Source organism: Atractosteus spatula, chromosome 24 (genome assembly GCF_055471065.1).
Source record: "Atractosteus spatula isolate fAtrSpa1 chromosome 24, fAtrSpa1.hap1, whole genome shotgun sequence".
In the NCBI taxonomy this organism is placed as follows: domain Eukaryota; kingdom Metazoa; phylum Chordata; class Actinopteri; order Semionotiformes; family Lepisosteidae; genus Atractosteus; species Atractosteus spatula.
The window spans coordinates 11497915-11524298 of record NC_142729.1 but is presented as its reverse complement, the minus strand read 5'-3'; the positions used below and the strand labels follow the sequence as shown (position 1 = coordinate 11524298).

The 26384-nt window shown below is 36.2% G+C and overlaps 1 protein-coding gene and 1 gene segment (V, D, J or C); one reads left to right on the top strand and one right to left on the bottom strand.

The window, feature by feature from the left end:
- LOC148815891 (Ig kappa chain V-III region MOPC 321-like) overlaps positions 1 to 26384 on the top strand; it is a 736297-nt gene that overhangs the window by 269902 nt on the left and 440011 nt on the right.
- LOC148815899 (uncharacterized) lies at positions 5289 to 13610 on the bottom strand. Of its 2 annotated transcripts, none has more exons than XM_088904749.1 (3): positions 13525 to 13610; positions 6846 to 7372; positions 5289 to 6196 (listed from the first exon to the last, which is right to left on the bottom strand). In XM_088904749.1, exons 2-3 carry the CDS (start codon positions 7363 to 7365, stop codon positions 5676 to 5678), a joined length of 1041 nt encoding a protein of 346 aa, XP_088760875.1. In that variant the 5' UTR covers positions 7366 to 7372; positions 13525 to 13610; the 3' UTR covers positions 5289 to 5675. The 2 variants fall into 2 exon arrangements, with proteins under 2 accessions (XP_088760875.1, XP_088760876.1); XM_088904750.1 differs by lacking the exon at positions 13525 to 13610 and adding an exon at positions 10681 to 10705.

Below are 26384 nucleotides of genomic sequence, written 5' to 3'. Positions count from 1 at the left end.
ATGGGTACGCAGGCATTCACGACAGCAACATACGAAACGTTTGCACGTACTGTATAGTTAAGTTATTACTTGGTTTTCAAAGTGCAACGAAATACAATATTGTTGTTGCTGCTGTTCTGGTTGTTTTTATCCCGTAAAGCGTTTTGAGAAGCCACCTTTAAAGGCGATATATACTGTAAAACCACTGATTCTTATGGAATGTGCTCCGCAGGAGATTCAAATTTTTATTTATTTATTTTTTAATCGCGTATCTTAGGAAATCTCAGTATAACTTTGTTCATGAACAGTGGCATGTTACATTATCATTCGTTTTTTTAACAAGGCTCGCCAGCTAATGTGAATCGAAACCTGTCTTGCTAGCTTTTAAAGTCGTGCATGTGTAAACTGTACTAGAGGGCATGCAAGTTACTCTGCCCCTTTCAGCGGCAGGGAGTCCCTCTGCTGCAACACACAGCAGACAGAACGGGAGACTATTGCCTTTCATATCTGACACCAGTGAAGTAAAAGGGGTGTCTAAAGGGGTGATTTTAGACCACATTTTAGTTACTTTATTTTGTTTACTTTTAACATTTCTGTAATTTACAGTAGATGTCACAATAGAAGCCCGAAGCCTATTATACTCAGTCTAGCCTTGGATCCTCTGAGTCCCTTGACTCAGTTATTGCATATTAATTTCTTGAGATACGCGATTCCATATTATATTCCCTTTTAATCAAATTCTAAAAGTATGCTTGTTGACTCCGGTATCGCGTTACTTAAAGACTTCGATGCTTAAAATGTTTAGGGAGAAATGGAATACTGGTGTGTATGTTTTCTTTAAAGTACCGAGACCAGCCATATACTGAACGTTTAAGTTCCAAAATTAATATCGTTTATGGACTTCACACGCGTTGCAGTATGCTCCTATTCTTTTTATGCTCAGGCACTAAAATCTCCCTTCTGCTTTGTGTAAGGATGGTATCAAGAGCAATCTTAAGTGGTGAGAAAGCTGTGTTCAATGTATTTAAGGGACTCAAAAGTAAAAGAAGATGCTTCATATTGCTTGACTACTTTTAAAAACCAAGTTATAAATGCAGACGCTCCCTCGGTGCCGCGCCGGGTGTAAATATCAAAGTATACATTCCCAACAAGAATTGTACCCATCTGTCATGCAAATAAAACACCTTGAATTGAATTGAGGGAGAGATGGGGGTAGTGGGACAGAGATACTGTAGACAGACTCAAGGCAAATAAGATACTTATGGGTACGCAGACATTCACGACAGCAACATACGAAACGTTTGCACGTACTGTATAGTTAAGTTATTACTTGGTTTTCAAAGTGCAACGAAATACAATATTGTTGTTGCTGCTGTTCTGGTTGTTTTTATCCCGTAAAGCGTTTTGAGAAGCCACCTTTAAAGGCGATATATACTGTAAAACCACTGATTCTTATGGAATGTGTTCCGCGGGAGATTCAAATTTTTATTTATTTATTTTTTAATCGCGTATCTTAGGAAATCTCAGTATAACTTTGTTCATGAACAGTGGCATGTTACATTATCATTCGTTTTTTTAACAAGGCTCGCCAGCTAATGTGAATCGAAACCTGTCTTGCTAGCTTTTAAAGTCGTGCATGTGTAAACTGTACTAGAGGGCATGCAAGTTACTCTGCCCCTTTCAGCGGCAGGGAGTCCCTCTGCTGCAACACACAGCAGACAGAACGGGAGACTATTGCCTTTCATATCTGACACCAGTGAAGTAAAAGGGGTGTCTAAAGGGGTGATTTTAGACCACATTTTAGTTACTTTATTTTGTTTACTTTTAACATTTCTGTAATTTACAGTAGATGTCACAATAGAAGCCCGAAGCCTATTATACTCAGTCTAGCCTTGGATCCTCTGAGTCCCTTGACTCAGTTATTGCATATTAATTTCTTGAGATACGCGATTCCATATTATATTCCCTTTTAATCAAATTCTAAAAGTATGCTTGTTGACTCCGGTATCGCGTTACTTAAAGACTTCGATGCTTAAAATGTTTAGGGAGAAATGGAATACTGGTGTGTATGTTTTCTTTAAAGTACCGAGACCAGCCATATACTGAACGTTTAAGTTCCAAAATTAATATCGTTTATGGACTTCACACGCGTTGCAGTATGCTCCTATTCTTTTTATGCTCAGGCACTAAAATCTCCCTTCTGCTTTGTGTAAGGATGGTATCAAGAGCAATCTTAAGTGGTGAGAAAGCTGTGTTCAATGTATTTAAGGGACTCAAAAGTAAAAGAAGATGCTTCATATTGCTTGACTAATTTTAAAAACCAAGTTATAAATGCAGACGCTCCCTCGGTGCGCTGCTCTGGTGCGCCGGCTGTTACACAGTGCCTGTCTGCCGTAAGCGTTACAATATACATACCCAACACTGCTTGTACCCATCTGTCATGCAAATAAAACACCTTGAATTGAATTGAATTGAGGGGAGAGGGGGGGAATACTAAAGCCAATACTGGCTCAATACCCTCAATGGGCTTTGACGTGCTAATGCGTTGGTTTAACAGTCCGGGTGTGGCAGGCTTCCAATGTCAACTCGACTCGATTGGAAGACAATGAACGTATTTTAGCCCTAAATGAATTAATAGCAAACATGGTTTACATAAAATACATTTTTCCAAGAAAGTTTATAATAATACGATCTATAGTTGAAATCTGAGCCTACTTTAAAAATAAAGGAAAAGCATTTTCAGAGAGTAATCATGCTGTGTTTATGTAGAAAAAGCGATTAGGTTTACGAGCAATCTAATTACCTATTCGCTTAAAACGCTATTAAAAATTTACTCTGTTGCACACACACACACAATAGAAGCAGGCACCGCTGTCAGAAGGGAAGATATGTTCAAAATATCGCAAATATCGATCATGTTGCGATATTTTGAAATATAAAAGTCAATTGATTGTCCATAATATCGCTATTCTATTTTTTCGAAGAAATGTTTGTTAAAAGAAAAGACCAGCACCAGCTGGATTCGAAAACACAACCTGTCAGCTGGTAGTCACGTCTACAAGACAGCTCACATGAACAGGCAGGCGAAACAGCCCTACACAGCCCTGTCGCAGCACACGAATACCATTATTAAATTCTTTAGATACGCGATTCCATATTATATTCCCTTTTAATCAAATTCTAAAAGTATGCTTGTTGACTCCGGTATCGCGTTAGTTAAAGACTTCGAAGCTTAAAATGTTTAGGGAGAAATGGAATACTGGTGTGTATTTTTTTCTTTAAAGTACCAAGACCAGCTATACACTGTATGTTTATGTTCCAAAATTAATATCGTTTATGACCTTCACACGCGTTACAGTATGCTCCTATTCTTTTTATGCTCAGCTACTAAGATTTCCCTTCAGTGGTAAAATTCAATACCTACAACGGGCACAGCAAAGACGTTTACTGTCTTTCTACGACAGACCAACGGACCACGAGTGCCCCTGTCGGTCAACCAATCACGTACTGCGGTGCCCCGCGTCATCTTGCGTCATACTGAGCGACGTCACCTGCGGTACGTGTCTGTAACGCGCACTTTGAATGGCTGCATCTGTATAACGAGCGCAAATATTCATAGAAAGGTTAAAACATTATAACGTTTTATGAAGTATATAAACTTATTATATTATAGTTTATAGTTAATATTTAGGAAAAAAGTGGATTACTGGTGTGTATTTTTTATTTAAACTACCAATACCAACCATATACAGTTTACATAATATATTTATGTTCCTAAATTAATATTGTTTATGACCTTCAGACATGTTATGCTCCTCTTCTTTTTAGGCTCAGCTACTAAAATGTCCCTTTTGTTGTAAAATTCCATATTAATATTCAATATTAAGTGGATTTAAACATGCACAGTAAAGAGATTAAATGAAGCAACCAATTACACACGTACACTGCCTGTCGGTCATTTTGGCCAGCCAATCACATACTGTGGTATAACGCGCTAAACTGCAGATAATTTCACGCAGTATGGGGTTTTACCGTGCATTTTGAATGGGTGCATCTGTATCTAGTGCTTCTGTTTCTACTAGGTTATCTATATAAAAATCATTTATTATACTGTACATAGATTACAAGACAAGGGTGTTCTCTTTCCCCCTCTTCTTTTTAATCTTAATGACATCCAGGGAGTCAGTCCTAATGGCAAATATAAAATATTTTTTTTATGAGGATGACTATTTATTGACACTAACAAATCCTAAATCTCGAGAGCTTCTTGTTCCAGATCACCCAAAAAGACCAGACTGGAGCTACTGTAAGTACAGTACTGAACAGAGCTTGCTATTCTCTGTTTTCTAGGGAAGTCTGTTTTCCTGTGTAAAGAATCCTTTGGTTAATAAATGGCCTCTCCTGGCTGGTGAGTGCATTTTTAAAATGGAGAGATTCAGCAGATTCCCTTCATTTAGTGGCATTTGGGTTTACAGTGAAAGATTTAACCTCAGGTTGTATTCTGGTTAGTTTAGAAGACTTATCTTTTATTTTGGGATATTGTAGACATTATAAAAATTATTGATAACTTTAGGCCTCTGAGACACATTATTTGAAAGTTTGTACATACAATAGTATAACTTGTGCAAGGTATGTTTATACTGTGTGTACGTTAGTGTGTGCATTGTCATTATTAATAAATATTTGTTAATCCCAGTGTGCCTGAATTATTACTCTTTTCACCAAAGCTGTCCCGGAGAACAAAGAGCTCATGTGCCACTAACTATACCAACAACTCTGGTTTATTTTTGGCCACAATGTTTTACAAGTCTGGGGATTATGATTATTTATTTCATTTATTGATTAATCTGCTTGGTCATTTCCTGATATTTTGATTTTTTCATTTTCACAACTCCCTATTTGTAACTGTATTAGCCCCTCTCTGTAAGTGCACTGTTCACGTACTGTGATATAATAAAAATGTTTTATAATATATGGTTGATGTCTATTATGCAATAATATATTTAATTTAATGTTTACTTGTACTATTTTTATGTTTCTAGAAGTTCCCCTGATGAAGGACACATTTCTGATTTAAGTGTTATTGTGTTATATAAATGTAAAACATTATTTATGCAAACTAATGTGCACAAAACCAATGTGATTGCTTTGTTTTATTTATCCCAATAATATCATTATCAGGCTTCTTTGTTCACTGCTACTTTATTAAAAGATTACATTGAGAAAGCATTGTATATGACATTTAAAAATAATAATTTGATAAATGTCAAAATAAGCTTGCAGATACAAAACTAATGCTAATGCTTTGATATTCTTAGACATATTTGCATTTTACTGAGTGTCAAATACTGATAATGTAAGTGAATGTAAAACATACAGTAGAGGCAAATCTATACAGTATGTCAGCCGACATCGCAACATTTCTACAAAATACTGTTTCCAGGGAGAGCAGAGTACAATATAACTTTCATCCACAGTGAGCTTGTAACCAAAAAATACAGTATTTATACACTTCAGTTTTCATTGGAACAACGATGGTAAAGATTAGGATTAGAGCTCTGTACTGTATAAGAGTTAAACTTTTTTCCCATTGCAACTATAAAGCCACTCACTAGTATTACACAACAACAGTACCTTGTTTTATTTATTTTTTAATTGAGTAAGTCATTAATTCTATGATTTTATGACAAGCCTATTCATATTAATGATACAATAGTTTCCTGATCCTCTTGAAAAGAAATGGCTTTCAGTTTCTCGTTGTCTTCTCTCAAAGCACTTATGAGTGTTGCAATATCTTCCTGATAGAGAAGATGGAATTTTTCCATGCCCAAGATTTCACACAGTTTCAGAGAGATATCCTGTAGAATGTTAATCACCACATCAAAGATGATGACATACTCAGTCTGTTTCACCAACACCTGTGCTTTCCCTGACAATGTGTTGAGCATCTGTGTGGCATTCCTCAAGTCTTGCTGGACAGTCACCATGTATGAGATCTTAGAGGAAATGTCTTGAATGTCATTCTGAATTTGTCTTAAGCATGCATCAGTGTTGTTGAGCTCCTCTCTCTTCTTTTCAACCATTTGCTCATATTCCTCTACTTTACTAAGAGATGTGGTGACATTTTCCTCAGATGTCCTCAAAGCCATTTCAGCAGTGTTGGCAGCCTCTGTGGCAATGTTTAAGTCCGTTTGATAGACACCAATCAGAGTAGCTCCTGAAAAATGAAAAAAGGAAAAAAAAACAATAGTGTATTATTTTGTGTCCAGGAAAGACCAATATGAATTGATATTTTCATATTTTATTCTCATCCTTGTGTGAAAGCACATTCACCAGAAACCTCTGGGGGAATAACCTGCTTCTTTCAGTCACCTGACCAGTTGCTGGAAGATAATTGGCCAGGAGAAATTTAAAAGTGGGAAGTGGAGGCTTTCTGGGTAAGTCAATGGAATTATGTCTGCCATCTGGAGAATAGAAGGCCTATTGGCTCCACTCAACATAGAGAAAAGGACTGACTGACCACCGAAGGGAGACTGAGACTGTGTAAATATTGTTTTGAAGCCAGTAAATGGCTTAGCTGCTTGGCTATGATAGTCAGAGACTTTATGCTTCTGACTACACTTTTCGAAGAAGGTTTCGTTTTGGTATTTGGTTGTGGCTGTTTTTTTCTTTATTTCACTGTAGTGTAAATAAAGAACACTAGTATTTTTTAATCTTAATGCTGTAACAAACTTCTGATTTCAAGTAACTTTGGGGTATAATGCGGATATGTAAATATGTTGATTCAGTGGTAGAAGCAATTTTGGCACTTCTTTCTACCAAATGTTATTATTACTGTACACTACATGTCCCCTTTCAGCACTTACCTATTATAGTCCCAATAATAGGAATAAACATCAGTCCAATTCCAGTGTTTCTAATAGCTTCATCATGCTGCATTCTGGCTTTAATATCATTAACAATCTGCTGTTTCGACTGAAAATTACTTTTTGCTGACTGCAGTTCATTTCTGTGTCTCTCCAATATTTCAGTGTTGGCTGTGAGCTGGTCTTTCAGGTTGGCCAATTCTGTTTTCTTGCTACCATGTTCTCGTTGCAGCCTGCCCTTCTCCATTGTCAGCTCCTCACAGTGCTTGTCCACCTTTTCCACTTTGCATGTTGCAGCTTTATCTGATCGTTCTAGCCATTCCTTTGCTGCCAGAATCAGTTTCCTAATGTCTGCATGTTCCTGCTCCATGTGACATGTTCTGTCCACAACCAGGAGAATCGCAAAGAGATTCTGCAGTGAGAGGACACCTTCCTTCATGGATGATATAACAGCCTCAACAAATTCCTCCAAGTCTTCGTTACAGATGACAGCGAGTGTCTCTACAGTTGACACTGACATGATTTCTCTACAGAAGAGAAGATTCAAGTATTAGAGTTCAATAAAACAGCTATTACTACAGATTTAAGTTCAATATTGTGAAACATGCAAATGCAGCCATTATAAATGAATGGTACAACCCCGTATCGCGCAAAATTATCTACAGTTCACCACGTTGTATGGCAGTACGTGATTGACTAGCCAAAATGAACGACAGGGGTCTCATGATGTATTGGTTGTTAGTGAAACGATATAATCATTTAATCTCTTTACTGTGCATGTTTTAATCCACTTAATATTGAATATTAATATGTTAAACAAATAGTAAAACAAAAGAGGAGGACAACATGTTTGAAGGTCATAAACAATATTAATTTAGGAACATAAACATATTATGTAAACTGTATATGGCTGGTTTGATAGTTTAAAAAAAAATATACACCCGTATTCACTTTCTTCCTAAACATTTTAAAGTCTTTCATTTGGTTACATGCTGTGGTTAATTTACAAAAGTTTGTATGTGATCCTGACTATATTAAGTTTATATCATTCATAAAAAGTTATAATGTTTTAACCTCATCTATGGATATTTGCGCTCGTTATCATAGTAAAAAAGCGCAAACTTTTTAGACTTTGATTAATATGGAACATAACATGGAATTGTGTATCTAAAGAATTTAATAACAGTATTAATTTAAGGATCTAAATCTATGTATCTTTATAGCTGGTAGTATTACTGTAATCCACTTTCTTTGTTAACACGTTTTATTTTTAATTTGACTCATTCACGCATGTTAAAGTATTATGTACACTATATTAACAGTTTTTTGTATATATATTATAACATATTCACTGTTTAACACTTTTCAGCATGGAATAAACCTATTACTTGTTCCTTTACTTAAACTAGCCATCTCAGTAATCTCACTGTGTTAGTCTCACTGTACACCCCAGGGCTCATTCAATGTTCACACTCCCAGCAAAATAAAAAACCCATTTGCTGCATTGTTACCTTGCATCAGAGGGGAAGGAAAAGTGCCTGCGGTCATTTTCTTCACTGACAAAGTTGATTTAAACTAATTCAAAGGGAATATTGTGTTAACACAAACTCTGCTTAACAGAGCCTCTTGTAAGAGCTAGGTGACTTTCTGCTATCTAAACCAGTTTTTACAGCTTTTTAAATCACGCAATGTTTGAACAAGGCAGGAACACGTCATTGTATCTTATTTTTTATTTCATTTTTAAAAATAAAATAAATAAAATATCCTGTTTTTTTCTTAACACTAGTTTTTCCATACTGTACTTCTAAAACTTGAACAAAGACATGCCACATGCAAACAGCATGATGTTGCATCGTTTTAAAGCCACTACAGTACAGCTCATGGGAAATACATTTTATTTCTACTGCATCAAAGGCTAACTCGTTCAGAACGCCCGACATTACAAACTCAGAGTTAAAAGGAACATGTCAAAATATTTCCAAGTAATCACAAGTGAACGAGTTGATGGATTCAGTAATAATAAAGAAATCATAACAGTAATCATGCAATCCAACTGAAAGAAGGACACTTAAATCAATATGAAAAGACAGTTAAAACACTTTTATGTACATAGATTGAGTCTTTGTATGAGCTGTAAGTTCTTTTAACTTCTTAATTAAACATTTGAAACACTTAAGCTGATCTTTTGCTGCCAACATATGCCTACACAGCTCCCTACATGAATTATTGTACTTGACTGAGAAAGCTTTAGAGAACTTAACATTTTTATTTTTAATCAATTGTAAATATGATGTTTACATTGGCGTTTTTATAAATTTTTCACTTAAGTGTATGGAGGAATGTCAGCTGTCAAGGAGAGCTTCCCCCTTTCCCCCACGGACAGACTGATAAAGCAATTTTGAAGTGTTAACTATCCAGCCATTGCAAGCTACTGCAGCAGCAACAAATAAATAAAAAATAAACATTTTTTCTCCTGATGGTAACTGTAACAAATTGTCACGTTTCACATACATGTGAAACAATCATGACATTCTCATCCAATCAAAGTTTTGATGTTTTTTTTTATTTTGAAACTGTGATCTTTGACATGCAGGTGTGAAGTAGAGTTAACAGCTTCAGATTTAAAGGGTTATTAATAATATCTTCCGTGTTACATTAACATTGGAATGTTCTTACAAGTGTAAAAAGAGGTGATACACAATGTGTCTCCTCTATAACTCTTCAGTTTACAGAGAAATTCTGCCAGAGCCACACAACATTGTCCAATAATACTCTTTTTGTGTTAAGCAGAATTTGCACAATAAGCACATTGTTTAATGGGGATGACATTACCCACATCTATATCACTGTACAACATAGGTTTGAGTCGGAGTGTCTGTTAATAAAACAGAACGCCTTTCAATACATATAACCACTGCTTGATTTCTTTATCCATTTCAGCTAAGTGAGGGGAATTAAATCAGCCAGAAATTCGGAGTGCCAATTGTAAAAATAACCCTTATTCCTTCATTTCAAGAATTAAAGAATTAAAGAATTTCACGAAGAAAGTTTGTAATGTTCTGTAGGGTGCTCTGAATGAGTTAAACTTTGCTGCAGGTCAAATAATGTAAATGTATTTCCCACAAGCTATACTGTCGTGGCAGTACAGTAGCAGCTTGAAAATATTCATTGTTATTTGTAAATCACTTAGCTTCGAAAATGTTGTGATATTTAGAAATATCAAAAATGTCAATATAGTGTCCATAATATTTGCTATTTTAGTTTTTCAAAGAAATGTTTATTTGTTAGAGGAAATATCATGGTGATAACTAAGATTGAACGCCTGGCTTCCAGCATATAAGGCACATGCCTAAGCCATTATGCCACACACATAATCACAATGGTAAGTGTTAAACTGATGCAGACATGCACTACTGTGATAATTTGAGCTATATGAATATAATTATATCATTATCAATTTCTTTAGATATGCGATTCTATATTATATCCCTATTAATCAAATTCTAAAAAGTACTCGTTTTTTTACTGCTATACCGAGCGCAAATATTCATAGGAATGTTAAAACATGTTTACGTTTTATGAAGTATATAAACTTCATATAGTTGAAGGAGCACGTAAAACCTATTCCAAAATAACCACAGTATGTAACTGAATGAAAGACTTTTCAATGTTTAGGAAGAAAGTGGAATACTGGTGTGGATTTTTTTATTTAAACTACCAATACCAACCATATACAGGTTACATAATATTTTTATGTTCCTACATTAATACCATTTATGAGCAATCTTTTGGAAAACATTATATGCATGGTGAATCGAAAATTCTCAAAACTTACTTTGGGTGATTGGAAACGAATACGTGATCGGATCAACAGAATGCTACGAAGAAAGAGGCGCTGTTTTCCTTTGGTTTAACAGTCTGGGGAGCAACAAAACAGTCCACAAGACTGAGTGACTGAGACAAGAGAGTGTGGTGTTACTTTTTGTCAATGAAAAAATAAAGTAATTTAGTGTCGCAACAGTTAAACTGATGCAGACAGTTACAAAGAAAGTGGACCAAGGTTGTACTTTGAGATTACAGCCTATCCAAGGTCATTCATTATTAATACTATTAGTAATATCTTCTGTAAAGACTTTAATGCATAAAATATTTATGAAAAATTGAAATATTTATGATGGAAGTGGAAGGTTGTGTACTTTTGTCCAGCTGAGCAATCTTGCTTTTATAAAATATACTAACTTTTTAATGTTTAATGATTAACATGCTGTAATACACAATTTAAAATTAAAAGTCTAAAGAGTATACAAGTTAAATTCTTAATTGGAAAAACGATTGCCCCTTAGTAGCAACCGGGATTCAAAACCCGGTGTTTTTTGGCAACAGCTCAAAGGCTATACATGAGACAGTAAGCTTTATTAGCTCTACCTGGCAGCTTTACAAGGTGATTCTAGATACTATCATAACATGCGGTATGATGCGGTATGACGCGTTGTGTTGTGCCACGCCTACCAAGTTTTACCGCAGCGTACCACACTCTTTGAATGGCTGGATCTGTAATTGAGCAATAAACTACTCAACAAGTTAAAAGACAAAAGATTCCAATTACTGTATTTACAAACTGAAACACACAAAGTTTGCTATTTACAGATTACAGATTGAATTCATATTGGAATCTTAGCATTATAGTTTTGAGCATGTTTATATACCGTATTTGCATGTACTGTATGTCTTTACTTCTGTTACCAGTTAATGTTATCATTTGTTAATGAATGTGATGTTTTTTCTTCTTTCCTTCAGTTATTTTTAGATACAGTTTTCAGTTACTTTTTATTAAGGCAAACCATTGGTGTGCTCTATTAGGTATCTTAAGAAGTGTACAGTATATTTACTTAAAGTGGCAAATTTCCTCTTCAGATTAATTTCACCCATACCTCTTTTTATGAATGTAATTAATTCCCTGAAACCCATTCATCTATATGTCATATCACACATGGCTTGTACTACTCCATAGGCTCTCTGCTAGCTCTCACCTATACTAGTTAGTGGAATATGAGGTGTACACTCGATATGAAATGAGTTGCATGACACCTTCCTTTTTACTCTCTACATTTGCCGGAGCTTTCTAAATTTCTTTAAATTGCTTCTTCATAGTTTGAATTCACCTTTCATTAATTCAAATTTGGGTAACAATTCATGTTCCAAAGCATTGCATTTTCATAAAAAGAACATTCTTAACAATAGGTATGGGTCTATTAAACTTATGATTCATGTAAGGTAGGGGTGTCAGCTGACTGCTGCAATTTTTTGTGTACAACTTACTGAAGTTTTAACTTTTATATTTTTCTCACTGTTAGTGGAGTGAAATACTGTAGATGTTAACTTGGTTGGTTTATGATACACGCTGCTAGCAGGCTGTGAAGCCTAACTATAGGTAACTATAAAAATCAAGGAAACGACAACATGAAGTGTATTAATATAGTTTAGGGTCACAATGTGACACCAGAACAGCTTCAATGTGCCTTGGCATAGATTCTACAAAGATCTAGAACTCCACTGGAGTGATGTGACAGTTATTCAGCATGATTTTGTAATTATTGTAATTATTGGCATTTATCTTGTCCTCTTGTCCTCTAGGGGGATTGAGTGGCCCTTAACCATGTCTAAAAAGCACCTCACACAATTACAGAGCCACCAGAATCCTTCACCATGGCAAACAAGAACTTAAGCCTGTTGACTTCTTTTGGAGTGGACAACATATGTACTCATCTGCATGTACTCACTCATCTGACAACTTCAGTAATTCATTGTTTATCCTTAAAGATTTATTATTAGATTTAAGAATTATTGTTAGGTGTAGTTAAACACTTCATATCTGAAGAAAGATACATGATGTTAACTTTAAGTTCATTCTGCATGAAGATTAGACTTCTAAGCAACAGGAGTTTATGGCAGGAAAGGGAGAACTGATAAGGATTCCAGATGCAAGCTAAAAGAGCTAGGGAACCCCCTGGGGACTTAATCCCTGACCATTTGGCCAAAAAGCTGTAAACTGGCCAAATACCATGGCCCCCCTCTTTACCATAATACCAAGCGACGTCAGAAGCGGAAAGAAAATACTAAATAAACTAAAAGTTTGTACCGGCACATTGAACAATATTTCGGTTTTGTTGTTTCTTGCGGGGAAACAAGACTTCGGCTTTATTGTTCCTTGCATGCAATAAACTCATCTGTTTAACTTCATCTCAGGATCCGGAACCTTATTCTTTCTGTTACAACATATCCCTGACATATATAAAATATACAAGATTGTTTACAGATTACAACATTAAAAAAAAAACTTTTACTACTTATTTTCCAACATGCATCGTTGCATTAACTTTCACCATTTGTTTTTGTATTGCAGCTGCAACAGTCACAGATTTTTGCACAGGGACTATCCTAGCTGTTATTTTAGCATTCACAGCCACCTCTGGGACTGTCGACAATAACAATAGAAGATTTGGTGCACAGTTTCAGTAGTTCATTAGATATAGTCAGTTAAGTTAAATAGTTTACAAGGAAAAACTACAATAACAACTCAAATTTACTCACAAAGTGTTGGGTATGTATTTTTCTAACAATCAGTGCTTTTCTCAGATTAAAAGATGTTTTCTCTAACAATTGAATTGTTGTTGCTTACCTTTGTTAACACTGTTAAGATCTGTGAGTAGTGTAATCTGTAGATAGATCTTGTGCTTCTGTGGGCTCCTGGCTGAGAGATTCAGTTCCCAGTACTGCACACAATACCGATACAAAGCTACAGAGCTTTTATATTAGAGAGATGCACTTTCACTTTCAATTTCCTGTAACTGGTGTTGTGTATTAGTTTACATATTCCATGACTTTTAACTTATAAGAATTTATTTTGATTAAATGTTTAATATTTAACTGTAGCATTTGGAAAGAAAAATACACTTTTTAGTTACCTAAAGACATTTATTAAGTTGCAATATGCAATTGGAATACTTAATACAATTATTGTTATTTATGACTGCACATTTAGTACAATTTATAAAGCAGGGGATGATTTAGAAGGGCTAGTTTAAATCAAAATAAATTCTTAAAAGTTAAAAGTCATGGAATATGTAAGTTAATACACAGGACCTATTACAGGAAATTGAAAGTGAAAGTGCATCTCTCTAATATAAAAGCTCTGTAGTTTTGTATCAGTGTTGTGTGCAGTACTGGGAACTGAATCTCTCAGCCAGGAGCCCACAGAAGCACAAGAACAACCTACAGATTGCACTTCTCACAGATCTTAACGGCGTTAACAGAGGTAAGAAACAACAATTCAATTGTTAGAGAAAACATTTTTTTTAATCTGAGAAATGCAATGATTGTTAGTAAAATACATACCCAACACTATGAGTAAATTTGAGTTGTTATTATAGTTTTTCCTTGTAAACTATTTTACTTAACTGACTATATCTGTTGAACTACTAGAACTGTCCACCAAATCTTCTATTGTTATTGTTGACGGTCCCAGAGGTGGCTGTGAAAGCTAAAATAATAGCTAGAATAGTCCCTGTGCAAAAATCTGTGACTGTTGCAGTGGCAATACAAAAATAAGCATATTTTATGTCTTGTAATCTGTGAACAATCTTGTGTATTTTAATTATATCAGGGATATGAAGTGTTTAACTACACATAACAATAATTCTAATCTTAAAGGAAAAACAATGAATTACTGAAGGGTTTATCAGGCTAGAGCTCCACATGTATCCTATATCTTGTCAATTAAGGCAGGGGCACTCGTGGTGCATTGGTCATTAGTGAAAAGATTTAATCATTTAATATCTTTACTGTGCATGATTTAATCCGCTTAGTATTGAATATTTATCTGGAATTTTACAACTAAAGGGAAATTCTGATAGCTGTGCATAAAAAGAATAGGAGCATAACACGTCTGAAGGTCATAAACAATATAAAATTAGGAACATAAACATTATGTAAACTGTATATGGCTGGTATTGGTAGTTTAAATGAAAAATGCACACCAGTATTCCACTTTCTTCCTAAACATTTTAAGCCTCAAAGTTTTGCATTCAGTTACATACTGAGGTTATTTTGGAAAAGTTTTTACGTGCTCCTACCAACCATATTAAGTTTATATACTTTGTAAAAAAGTATAATGTTTTAATCTTTTCTGCAAATACGCTCGTTATTGCAGTAAACAAAAGCATACTTTTCAGAATTTGATTAATAGGGAATATAATGTGGAATCACGTATTTAAAGAAATTAATAACAATAATTTGTTATATTCATATATATGAATATATTCATGTACTGTAGCTCAACCAGTAGTATAATACACTTTCTATGTGTGCTTCAGTTTCAGTGCTTCCCGTGTGATGGCTTAAGTGCTTGTCTTATGAGCCTGAGGTCTGGTTTTTAAACCCAGCTATTGCCATAAGTTTTCTTTTAACAAATAAACATTTCTCTGAAAAACTAAAATAGAAAATGTTATGGACACTACTGTATATTGACATTTTTTTATATTTCTAAATATCACAACTGTTCGAAGCTAAGTCATTTACTAATAACAACAAATAATTTGAAGCTGCGCCTATTGTCGTTATTATTGATAATAAATATTGTCGACACTATATTAAATTTGTTGGTATTTCTAAATATCAAAAAATGTTCAAAGTTAAGTGATTACCATTTTCCATGTATACTTTCGCTCATTATCACAATAAAATAAACTCATACTTTTCAGAATTAAATTATTTAAGCAATAAGGCACTCGAGGCCTGTGCTATATTGTGGATATAGCCACAGTTAAAAGGTGTTGTTAGGCCCGACGCGATGTGGAGGGTTTTAATAAAAAGTTATAATGTTTTAACCTTTTCTGCGAATACACTCATTATCGGAGCAAACAAAATCATACTTTTGATTTGATTAATTTGATTAATTTAATTTGATTAATGGTGAATATAATATGGAATAGCGTATATAAAGAAATTAATAATTATACAATATGGGTGGGGTATTTCGCGGTATACCCCGGTGGGCGTGTTGCGGTATCACGCGGTATCACGGGGTTAATCCCGTCATTTGACGTCATGCCGGAAAGTATCCGGCATCACCTTGTAAAACCGCCAGGAGGAGCCAATAAAGCTTAACCTCTCATGTACAGCATTTGAGCTTTTAAATTTAAACTGTGTATTACAGCATGTTAATCATCAGTCATTAAAATGTTGGTATATATTATGAAAGCAAGATTGCTCAGTTGGACAAAAGAACACAACCTACCTTTATCAGAAATATTTATGCATCAAAGCCCTTACCGAAGATATTACTAATAGTATTAATAATGAATGATTTTGGACAAGCTGTATACTCAAAGTATCATTTCTTTAGCACATTTGTACAAGCACTTGGAATCTGTCCAAGCCCTACTTTGTCAGGCATTTTCTTTTACTTCAACGGACATAAAAACTCCCTTGCTTTTAACAGGGCGTTTCATAATTTCTAACTACGAAAATTATTTCAAATGCGACACCTATCATTCAACTAGAGCTCAAAATTTCACAAGGATCCTCAAGAGCACAGCAAAGAGTGTATTAAAAGACACTTGTATTTATCAACGCTTTCTTTTCCGTATACCAGATTTTATGGAACCACTTCAGAAGGGTGTTAGCCAGTCAGATTCCAGGAATCGGTACTTTAAAGGAAAAATACACACCGGTATTCCATTTCTCCCTAACGATTTTAAGCATCGAAGTATTTAACTAACATGTGAAATAGCGTGTGAAAAAGTGGTAGTTTTAAGCTTTTCAGCCAATATAATATGGAATCGCGTATCTAAAGAATTTAATAACGATATGATTATATTCATGTACTGCGACAGGGCTGTGTAGGGCTGTTTCACCTCCCTGTTTATGTGAGTTGTCTTGTAGCCTACTGGTCTACGTGCCTGCCTAGTAACTCACAGGTTGTGTGTTCAAATCCAGCTGGTGCTGGACTTTTCTTTTAACAAACATTTCTTCGAAAAAATAGAATAGCGATATTATGGACAATCAATTGACTTTTATATTTCAAAATATCGCAACATGATCGATTCTAAGTCATTTTTGATAACAATGAATAGTCACCTTCTTCCCTTATGACAACGGTCCCTGCTTCTGCTTCCTGCTTCTATTGTGTGTGTGTGTGCAACAGAGTAAATTTTTATAGAGAAATGGAGGCTGGACAGTATGCGTTACAATATAAACATTTATATTTATTTAAATCGTGTTCTGATTTAAATCGCAAACGCGTGTTTAATTATATGTGTTTTTTAATCATAATCAGGCTAATGCAACATAAATTGATACAGTATCTTTGTCTTCTAAGTATCTTAATAAACTTTCAGCATAGCTTTCTACCCGTTAAGATTTATATTTCTTGGGATTTTGGGATCAAACATGGAAGGATTAGATTGTAATCGTTTTTATTTGTCAAATACGTGATTGTATTTCTAAATGTTATGTGACACCTACAGTAGTTCACTGCTTTAAATACATTGAATTAAGAAAGTTATGTGTAGCACTTTAGATCTTTTTTCTGAACCAGGGAAAATCTGATCATGTTTCTCTATAACAATAATAAAAAACTTTATTTTACATATCGCCTTTAAAAGTGGCATCTCAAAGCAATACAGTAGATCGAAAAACAGTTAAAAGGGACCAAAGTAAATACTAGACAATCGCAAACGCGTTTTCAATAAAATTCTTTTATTCATTCAGCAGAGAGTGAGAGGGACATCCAGCAGAGAGAGACACACACACCGGTTTTCATTGACAAAATTGTTTTTTTTTTCAATTCCTCTTGTCTAACAGGAATGCTTTGTTTGTGGACAGACTGTTAGACTAGAGGAAAAGAGCGCCTCCTCCTACGAAGCATTTCATTGATCCGATCACAAATTCTTTTCCAGTCACACACAGCAAGGGTTGTAAAGCGCGAAGTAATGCGCTGATTCTTATGGAATGTGTTCCGCTGGGGATTAAAAAAAAATATTTTTTTTAATCGCGTATCTAAGGAAAATTGCAGTATACCTTTGTTCATGCACATCATTATACAGTATCTCATTTTGTATTTCGATAAAAAAAATCGTTTGCCCAGCCACTATTGTTGTTATTGTTTTTATCCTGTAAATCGCTTTGAGGAGCTTCACACCATCCTTACACAAAGCAGAAACTGATTGTATTTTCCAATAACATACAATTGCAAAGATGACAGATTTTAATTGTCTTTTTTCTGAACCAGGGAAAATCTGATCATGTTTCTCTATAACAATAATAAAAAACTTTACTTTACATATCACCTTTAAAAGTGGCATCTCAAAGCAATACTGTAGACCAAAAAAACAGTTAAAAGGGACCAAAGTAAATACCAGACAATCGCAAACGCGTTTTCAATAAAATTCTTTTATTCATTCAGCAGCGAGTGAGAGGGACATCCAGCAGAGAGAGACACACACACCGGTTTTCATTGACAAAAAGTAATTGTTTTTTTTACATTTTTTTTACATGTTTTGTTTGTGGACAGGCTGTCCACAAACGTGAGACTGTCTTTCTCAGACTTACATTCCCGAATGTCCCCCGCCCCGGTCAACAATCCTAGGAAGAACACGAAACAGCCTGTTAATAAAATTGTTACAATTTTGTTCGGTCAGTTCTTCCTCCCAGAATTTATAGATCGCATCGATCAGTTCCTGCTTTGTGACGGGCTTAGTGGTTTTCCGAACGTAGTCTTTCAACGAATACCAAACCATCTCTATCGGATTTAGATCTGGGGATTCGGCTGGAGTTTTCATCCAGTTCACTCCTTCTGCTATAAGCCTCGCCCTTGCTGCTGTGTGTTTCGGATCGTTGTCTTGAAAGAGACGGTGCCTTGATCCAAACTGCTCCCTGATATATGGGGCAGCATGCTGTGTGACCACGACTTCCTCGAAGAATACACGGTCCATAATTCCTTTGAAAATAAGAAGTGGTCCCGGGCCTCTTCTAGATATATCCCCCCAGATGTGAACCTTCAGTGGATGTTTGGGCTTTGGCTTGTACACATATCTCCCCTTTTTGCAAAATGCCATTGTTGAAAACTGTTCCAGAGCCACTGTTGTTTTGTCGGTAAAAAGTACATCCTGAAATGCCTCCCCCTGTTCAATCCATTGGAGCGCTTGCTTGAGTCTTTCCTCTTTGTTTTTTAGCCTTATCATGGGGCATGTGTTGGTTTTTCTGTATCTCCATCCAAGCCTCCTGCGTACTCTTCTTATCGATGTTGGGCTAATATTCGCATCGAGGTCAGCCCATAGCCGTCTTTGGACTTGCATCGCCGGTAGCTCATCATTTTCATCAGTCAGTTTGTCGATAGCTCGCACAATAGGACTTGAAAAAAAAGAGATCAGCAGTTAGTTTTAAAAATAATGTGCGTAGTTGTATTTACATGCAAGAAAGGTATTTTTAGAAATGTATTTACCTTGAATCGTCCTCGGTTTAGATTCTCTTTGCCTCCTCTCCCCTTTATAATGCCGTCTCACTGTGCTTTCAGAAACGAAGATGTCCATCGAAGCCAACTGCTGTACAATGTCCCGTGTTGACTTCCCGTTTCTTTTCAACTTCATTATTTGGTGTGAGAGAGTCTTCGTGATTTTGGTCATTGTCTGTCCCCTTACCAAAGCGATACAGTGGTGCAGCTTGAATTCTGTACCTATATACTGTATGGTATGGTACAGATAAAACTTACACCATACCGATGAGCTAATGCCAGGGAAAGACACTCCTATTTTATTTAAAACACAATACGCCAGGAAATGTGTCTGATGCATTAGCAAGTTAAAACAATTGGGTCGAAAACCTGCGCGTAACACCATTTCCTTTTTCTGATCACTCGCTTTCTGGATACACATCTCACCTGTCCTGTTCTTTGTTTTCCTGGTTTGCTGATTATGCCTGCTGCGGTCCACTCCTACCCTCACACCTAAAGAATACTATTTTAAATTTCTTGGCGCAGTTCATTAACCCTTGTATGTGCTGTCCGCGCCCAAAATGCAATTTAAAAAAAGTCAAAAACCGCACTCAAAATGCAATGTAGAGCTTAATAAGATAGACTCCACAGGTATTCACAACAGCAACATATGAAACGTTTATTTTTTAATCGTGTATCTAAGGAAATCTCAGTATAACTTTGTTCATGAACAAACAGTGACATGTTACATTATTATTAGTTTTTTTGTTAACAAGGCTCTCCAGCTAATGTGAATTGAAACCTGTCTTGCTAGCTTTTAGAGTCGTGCGATGTGTAAACGACAATTCAAATAGAGAAAAAAGACCTGACTGACAAGCCGATACATACTCTTAGAGTTTGATTAATAGGGAATATAATACAAAAATATAGTACTAAAAAAGGTACTTCCACTTTTAAAGGTGATATGTAAAATAAAGTTTTTTATTATTGTTATAGAGAAACATGATCAGATTTTCCCTGGTTCAGAAAAAAAATCTAAAGTGCTACACATAACTTTCTTAATTTGATGTATTTAAAACAGTGAACTACTGCAGGTGTAACATAACATTCAGAAATACAATCGAGAATAGTTTTATGGTGTTTGTTTAGATGAAACGTTCCTAAAACGTATAACGTAACAAAATTAAAGACGATTAAAATCTGTAATCTTTCCACTTGTACTGTGAGTCATCGGAAAGTTTCTGCTTTGTGTAAGGATGGTGTCGAAAAGCAATCTTAAGTGGTGAGAAAGCTGTGCTCAATGTATTTAAGGGACTTAAAAGTAAAAGGAGATGCTTCATATTGCTTGACTAATTTTAAAAACTAAGTTATAAATGCAGACGCTCCCTCGGTGCCGCGCCGGGTGTAAATATCAAAATATACATTCCCAACACTGATTGTACCCATCTGTCATGCAAATAAAACACCTTGAATTGAATTGAATTGAGGGAGAGAGGGGGGGAGGGGGAGAGAGATAGCCAGGACTCAAGGCAAATAAGATACTTATGGGTACACAGGCATTCACAACAGCAACATATGAAACGTTTGCACGTATAGTTCAGTTATTACTTGGTTTTCAAAGTGCAATGAAATACAATATTGTTGTTGTTGCTGTTCTGGTTGTTTTTATCCAGTAAAGCGTTTTGAGAAGCCACCTTTAAAGGCGATATATACTGTAAAACCGCTGATTCTTATGGAATGTGTTCCGCAGGGGATTCAAATTTTTATTTATTTATTTTTTAATCGCATATCTAAGGAAATCTCAGTATAACTTTGTTCATGAACAAACAGTGGCATGTTACATTATTATTAGTTTTTTTGTTAACAAGGCTCGCCAGCTAATGTGAATTGAAACCTGTCTTGTTAGGTTTTAGAGTCGTGCAATGTGTAAACGACAATTCAAATAGAGAAAAAAGACCTGACTGACAAGATTTAATTAATGCAGATCAGTAAATCAAGGGACAAAACAACTATTGCACCCGGGTCCTCAATGGGCTTTGACGTGCTAATGCGTTGGTTTAACAGTCCGGGTGTGGCAAGCCTCTAATGTCTCCCGACTTCGGCAAAAGGCACCCGCCTTTCATTGGAAGACAATGAACACACTCTAGCCGTACATGTGAATATAGCATAAATACACCAAGAGATTGGGTGAGCTCCCATCACAAAAAAAAACTGCGAACCTGCACTACAGCGACCATAGTACAGTATGGAGACCAAGACCTTTTACGGGAAGAGACGGGGTGCTTCTGCCTCCCCAGCTTCCAAAGAGCGAAGGGTAAGCAAATACAGCAGACTTCATCTGAAAAATGCGATTACAGCGCATATTACAAGGTATTATTGCCTTTTGAATTTTAAATTCAATTATAATTATTTCTTCGTAGCCTGTTCTTCAAGAAAACACTGCACGGGCGAAACGATCTTCGAAATCTACCACCAGGACAGTAAAAAAGAAAGCGGTAAGATGGAAAAAAAGAAAAGTTTATTTTGACTTCTGTTCCGCGACTGATGAATACTACTGTGTGACTTTATTTCTTACATGAATTATGTTATTTTGCCACAGGCCGTGGGTCTCTGCTCTCGGCCACTGGCCAGGGTGCCAACCTGTAGAAGCAGCACCTGTATGGAGACATTTCGGCAGCAGCGGGAGCAGTATGATGCATTACTGGGGAGGATTGGGAGGCTAGAGACACTCCTGAAAATGCAGAGGAAGGAGACAGTATGTTCCAGCAGTCAAACAGTTGAGCAGCTGTCTCCCGAAAAGTGCCTCTCCCCGCCGCGCAGGTTGCAATGCCTGGCGGAAGCTCTGCCCCCCGCAGAGCACACACCGCCTCAGGACACTCCATCCCGGCCTCCCCGTTCACTACCGCGCAGGAATCTGTTGATGCCGTCCCCGCCGTCTATCTCCCCCCAGGAAGCACAGCGGAATTCATAGACGCCAGTGGGACGAATAATTCTCCCAGATGTCCAACTGCTACCCATCACCCAGGAGATGGAGGGGGAGTTGTACTTGCAGTGCATCGGCATAGACGGGAAAGCAAGAGCCGACCGCTACGCCGCCCTCGTGTTTCGAAATCTTGTGACTTTTGAAATTTACTGGGGGTGGACCACGTCTGTAAATTTCGATGGGTCCAGAGGCAAAAGTGCCTTGCCTTGCAATCTCTGGGAAACCATTAGTACGATGGTGAATCGGAGATTCTCAACCCTTGCTGCGTGCGACTGGAAAAGAATTCGTGATCGGATCAACGAAATGCTTCGTAGGAGGAGGTGCTCTTTTCCTCTAGTCTAACAGTCTGTCCACAAACAAAACATTCCTGTTAGACAAGAGGAATTGAAAAAAACAATTTTGTCAATGAAAACCGGTGTGTGTGTCTCTCTCTGCTGGATGTCCCTCTCACTCTCTGCTGAATGAATAAAAGAATTTTATTTAAAACGCGTTTGCGATTGTCTGGTATTTACTTTGGTCCCTTTTAACTGTTTTTCGATCTACTGTATTGCTTTGAGATGCCACTTTTAAAGGCGATATGTAAAATAAAGTTTTTTATTATTGTTATAGAGAAACATGATCAGATTTTCCCTGGTTCAGAAAAAAGATCTAAAGTGCTACACATAACTTTCTTAATTCGATGTATTTAAAGCAGTGAACTACTGTAGGTGTCACATAACATTCAGAAATACAATCACGTATTTGACAAATAAAAACGATTACAATCTAATCCTTCCACGTTTGATCCCAAAATCCCAAGAAATATAAATCTTGACAGGTATAAAGCTATGCTGAAAGTTTATTAAGAAACTTAGAAGACAAAGATACTGTATCAATTTATGTTGCATTAGCCTGATTATGATTAAAAAACACATATAATTAAACACGCGTTTGCGATTTAAATCAGAACACGATTTAAATAAATATAAATGTTTATATTGTAACGCATACTGTCCAGCCTCCATTTCTCTATAAAAATTTACTCTGTTGCACACACACACACAATAGAAGCAGGAAGCAGAAGCAGGGACCGTTGTCAGAAGGGAAGAAGGTGACTATTCATTGTTATCAAAAATGACTTAGAATCGATCATGTTGCGATATTTTGAAATATAAAAGTCAATTGATTGTCCATAATATCGCTATTCTATTTTTTCGAAGAAATGTTTGTTAAAAGAAAAGTCCAGCACCAGCTGGATTTGAACACACAACCTGCAAGTTGTTAGTCAGGCACGTAAACCAGTAGGCTACAGGACAACTGACATAAACAGGGAGGCGAAACAGCCCTACACAGCCCTGTCGCAGTACACGAATATACTCATACCATTATTAAATTCTTTAGATACGCGATTCCATATTATATTCCCTATTAATCAAATTCTAAAAGTATGCTTGTTGGCTCCGGTATCACGTTAGTTAAAGACTTCAAAGCTTAAAATGTTTAGGGAGAAATGGAATACTGGTATGTATTTTAAATACTGGTATGTATTCTTTAAAGTACCAAGACCAGCTATATACTGTATGTTTATGTTCCAAAATTAATATCGTTTATGGCCTTCACACGCGTTACAGTATGCTCCTATTCTTTTTATGCTCAGCTTCTAAGATTTCCCTTCAGTGGTAAAATTCAATATCTACAACGGGCACAGTAAAGACGTTTACTGTAAGTCTTTCTACGACAGACCAACGGACCACGAGTGCCCCTGTCGGTCAACCAATCACGTACCGCGGCACCCCGCGTCATCTTGCGTCATGATACGCGACACCACAGCCAATTACCTGCGGTACGTGTTTGTACCGCTCACTTTGAATGGCTGCATCTGTAGTGTCCATAATATTTGCTATTTTAGTTTTTCAAAGAAATGTTTATTTGTTAAATGAAAACTCATGACAATAGCTAGATTTAAACACCCAACTTCAGGCTATCACTTAAGCCAGAGCTTCAGTCACTTAAGCCATCACACCACAAAGAGTAGATTAATATAATTATATCGTTAATTTCTTTAGATATGCGATTCCATATTATATTCCCTATTAATCAAATTCTAAAAGTATGCTTTTGTTTACTCTGATAATGAGCGTATTCACAGAAAATCTTAAAACTGTCACTGAACGGGGGTTCAGGCAGGCGCCCTTGCCACATTAGGTCAGCCCTCCACCATCGGGGGCTCGAACCCAGGACTCCCGTGTCACTCAACAGGGACCCAGTCTGGTGAGCAAAAAAGAGATCTCTCTACAGCCTAGTAGCTGTAGTCCTGCTATCACAGGGAAGGGCGGCAACGTCACCGCTCTGGTAAGCCGGCTCTTACACACCCTGATGGCTGTATGCGTTACAATATAAACGTAATATGGTCAGAAGGAGCACGGAAAAAACGAAATAACCACATGTAAGACTTTGATGCTTAAAATGTTAAGGGAGAAAGCGGGATACTGGTGTGTATTTTTTCTTTAAACTACCAATACCAGCCATATACAGTTTATATAATAAGTTTATGTTCCTAAATTAATATTGTTTATGAGCATGTGAAAGGCATGGTGAATCGAAGATTCTCAAGACTTACTTTTTATGATTGGAAATGAATACAGGATCAGATCAATTAAATGCTGTGCTGTTATTTTTTGTCAATGAAAAAATAATGTCTTTTAGTTTACAAACAGTTACAAAGAGAGTAGACCATGGTAGTACTTTGAGCTTACAGCCTGTCCAAGCTCATTCATTATTAATACTATTAGTAATATCTTCCATAAAGACTTTGATGCATAAAATATTTCTGCATAATTTTAAACATTTATGACAAAGGTTGTAGGTTGTGTACTTTTGTCCAACTTAGCTATCTTGCTTTTATAAAAAATACTGACTTTTTAATGTTTAATGATTAACTTCCTGTAATACACAGTTGAAATTTATTAAAAGTCTGAAGAGTATACAACTTAAATTCTTAATTGGAAAAAGATTGTCTTTCAGGAGTGATCGGGATTTCAAAGCATGCATTTTCTGTCAACAGCTCAAATGCTGTACATGAGAGGTTTAGCTTCATTAGCTCCACCTGGCGGTGATTCCTGATACTATTATCATAACTGCAGTATTATACCATATGACGCGAAATGACGCGTTATGATGCATTGTGAGGTGACACGCCCACCGTGTTTTACCGCAGCATATCCCGCTCGTTTTGAATGACTGCATCTGTAAAATAGCCAGAGCCTATCAACACTCAGACCAAGGCCTATGTATCCAGATGCTAATAAACCTATGAGTATGTCTTTATACTATGTGAGGAAACTGGAGCACCTGGAGGAAACATTTGAAGTCCATGTAGATAGCATGATAAGGTCTGTAATGGAACCCAGGGCCTCAGCTGTAAGAGTAGCAATACTAACCACCACTGTATCACTCTACTCTTTCAGTTCTTCAAATTACATTAAAATGTTGTTTTAAAGTGGATGCTGAACTGTCACAACCTAGTTTCTATTCCATTGAAGATATTTCCCCCATCCTTCTTGGAGAGAAGGGGAAATACAAATGATTGGTATTAAGAAGAAGGAGAAGGACATATTTGCTCCCAAAGAGAAGCCTTAAGAGTTTCCCATAAGGTTCCATAAGAAATGGCTGGGGTGGTGTTTATGTCTAAAAGTATTTCTATCTGGGAAATAATAAATTAGATAAAATCCAAGTCAGAGAGCAACAACAGGTTGATTCTCCAAAGGTGGACATGTAGGATCTTCAACTGACAGATGTAGTTCTGTAATAGTTCTGTAATAGGGGAGTTTTACTATTTGCAACTGAAAATGAAATGACTGTTTGAGCATTAAATTATTGTGTGAGATAGACATTGTTGAAAGAGAGAAAGGAGGACATTTGAAAACTGCCATGAAAGAGTGTAAGAAAACTCCACGCATCAGAGATAGTGTAAAAATAAAGAAATTATGTAAAGTTTAATGCAGTCTTACAGACAGGAATACACCTAGAGGAGCAACAGTTTAGAACAAAGTAAGAATCTCCCCTAAGCATCAAGTGATGAGAATCC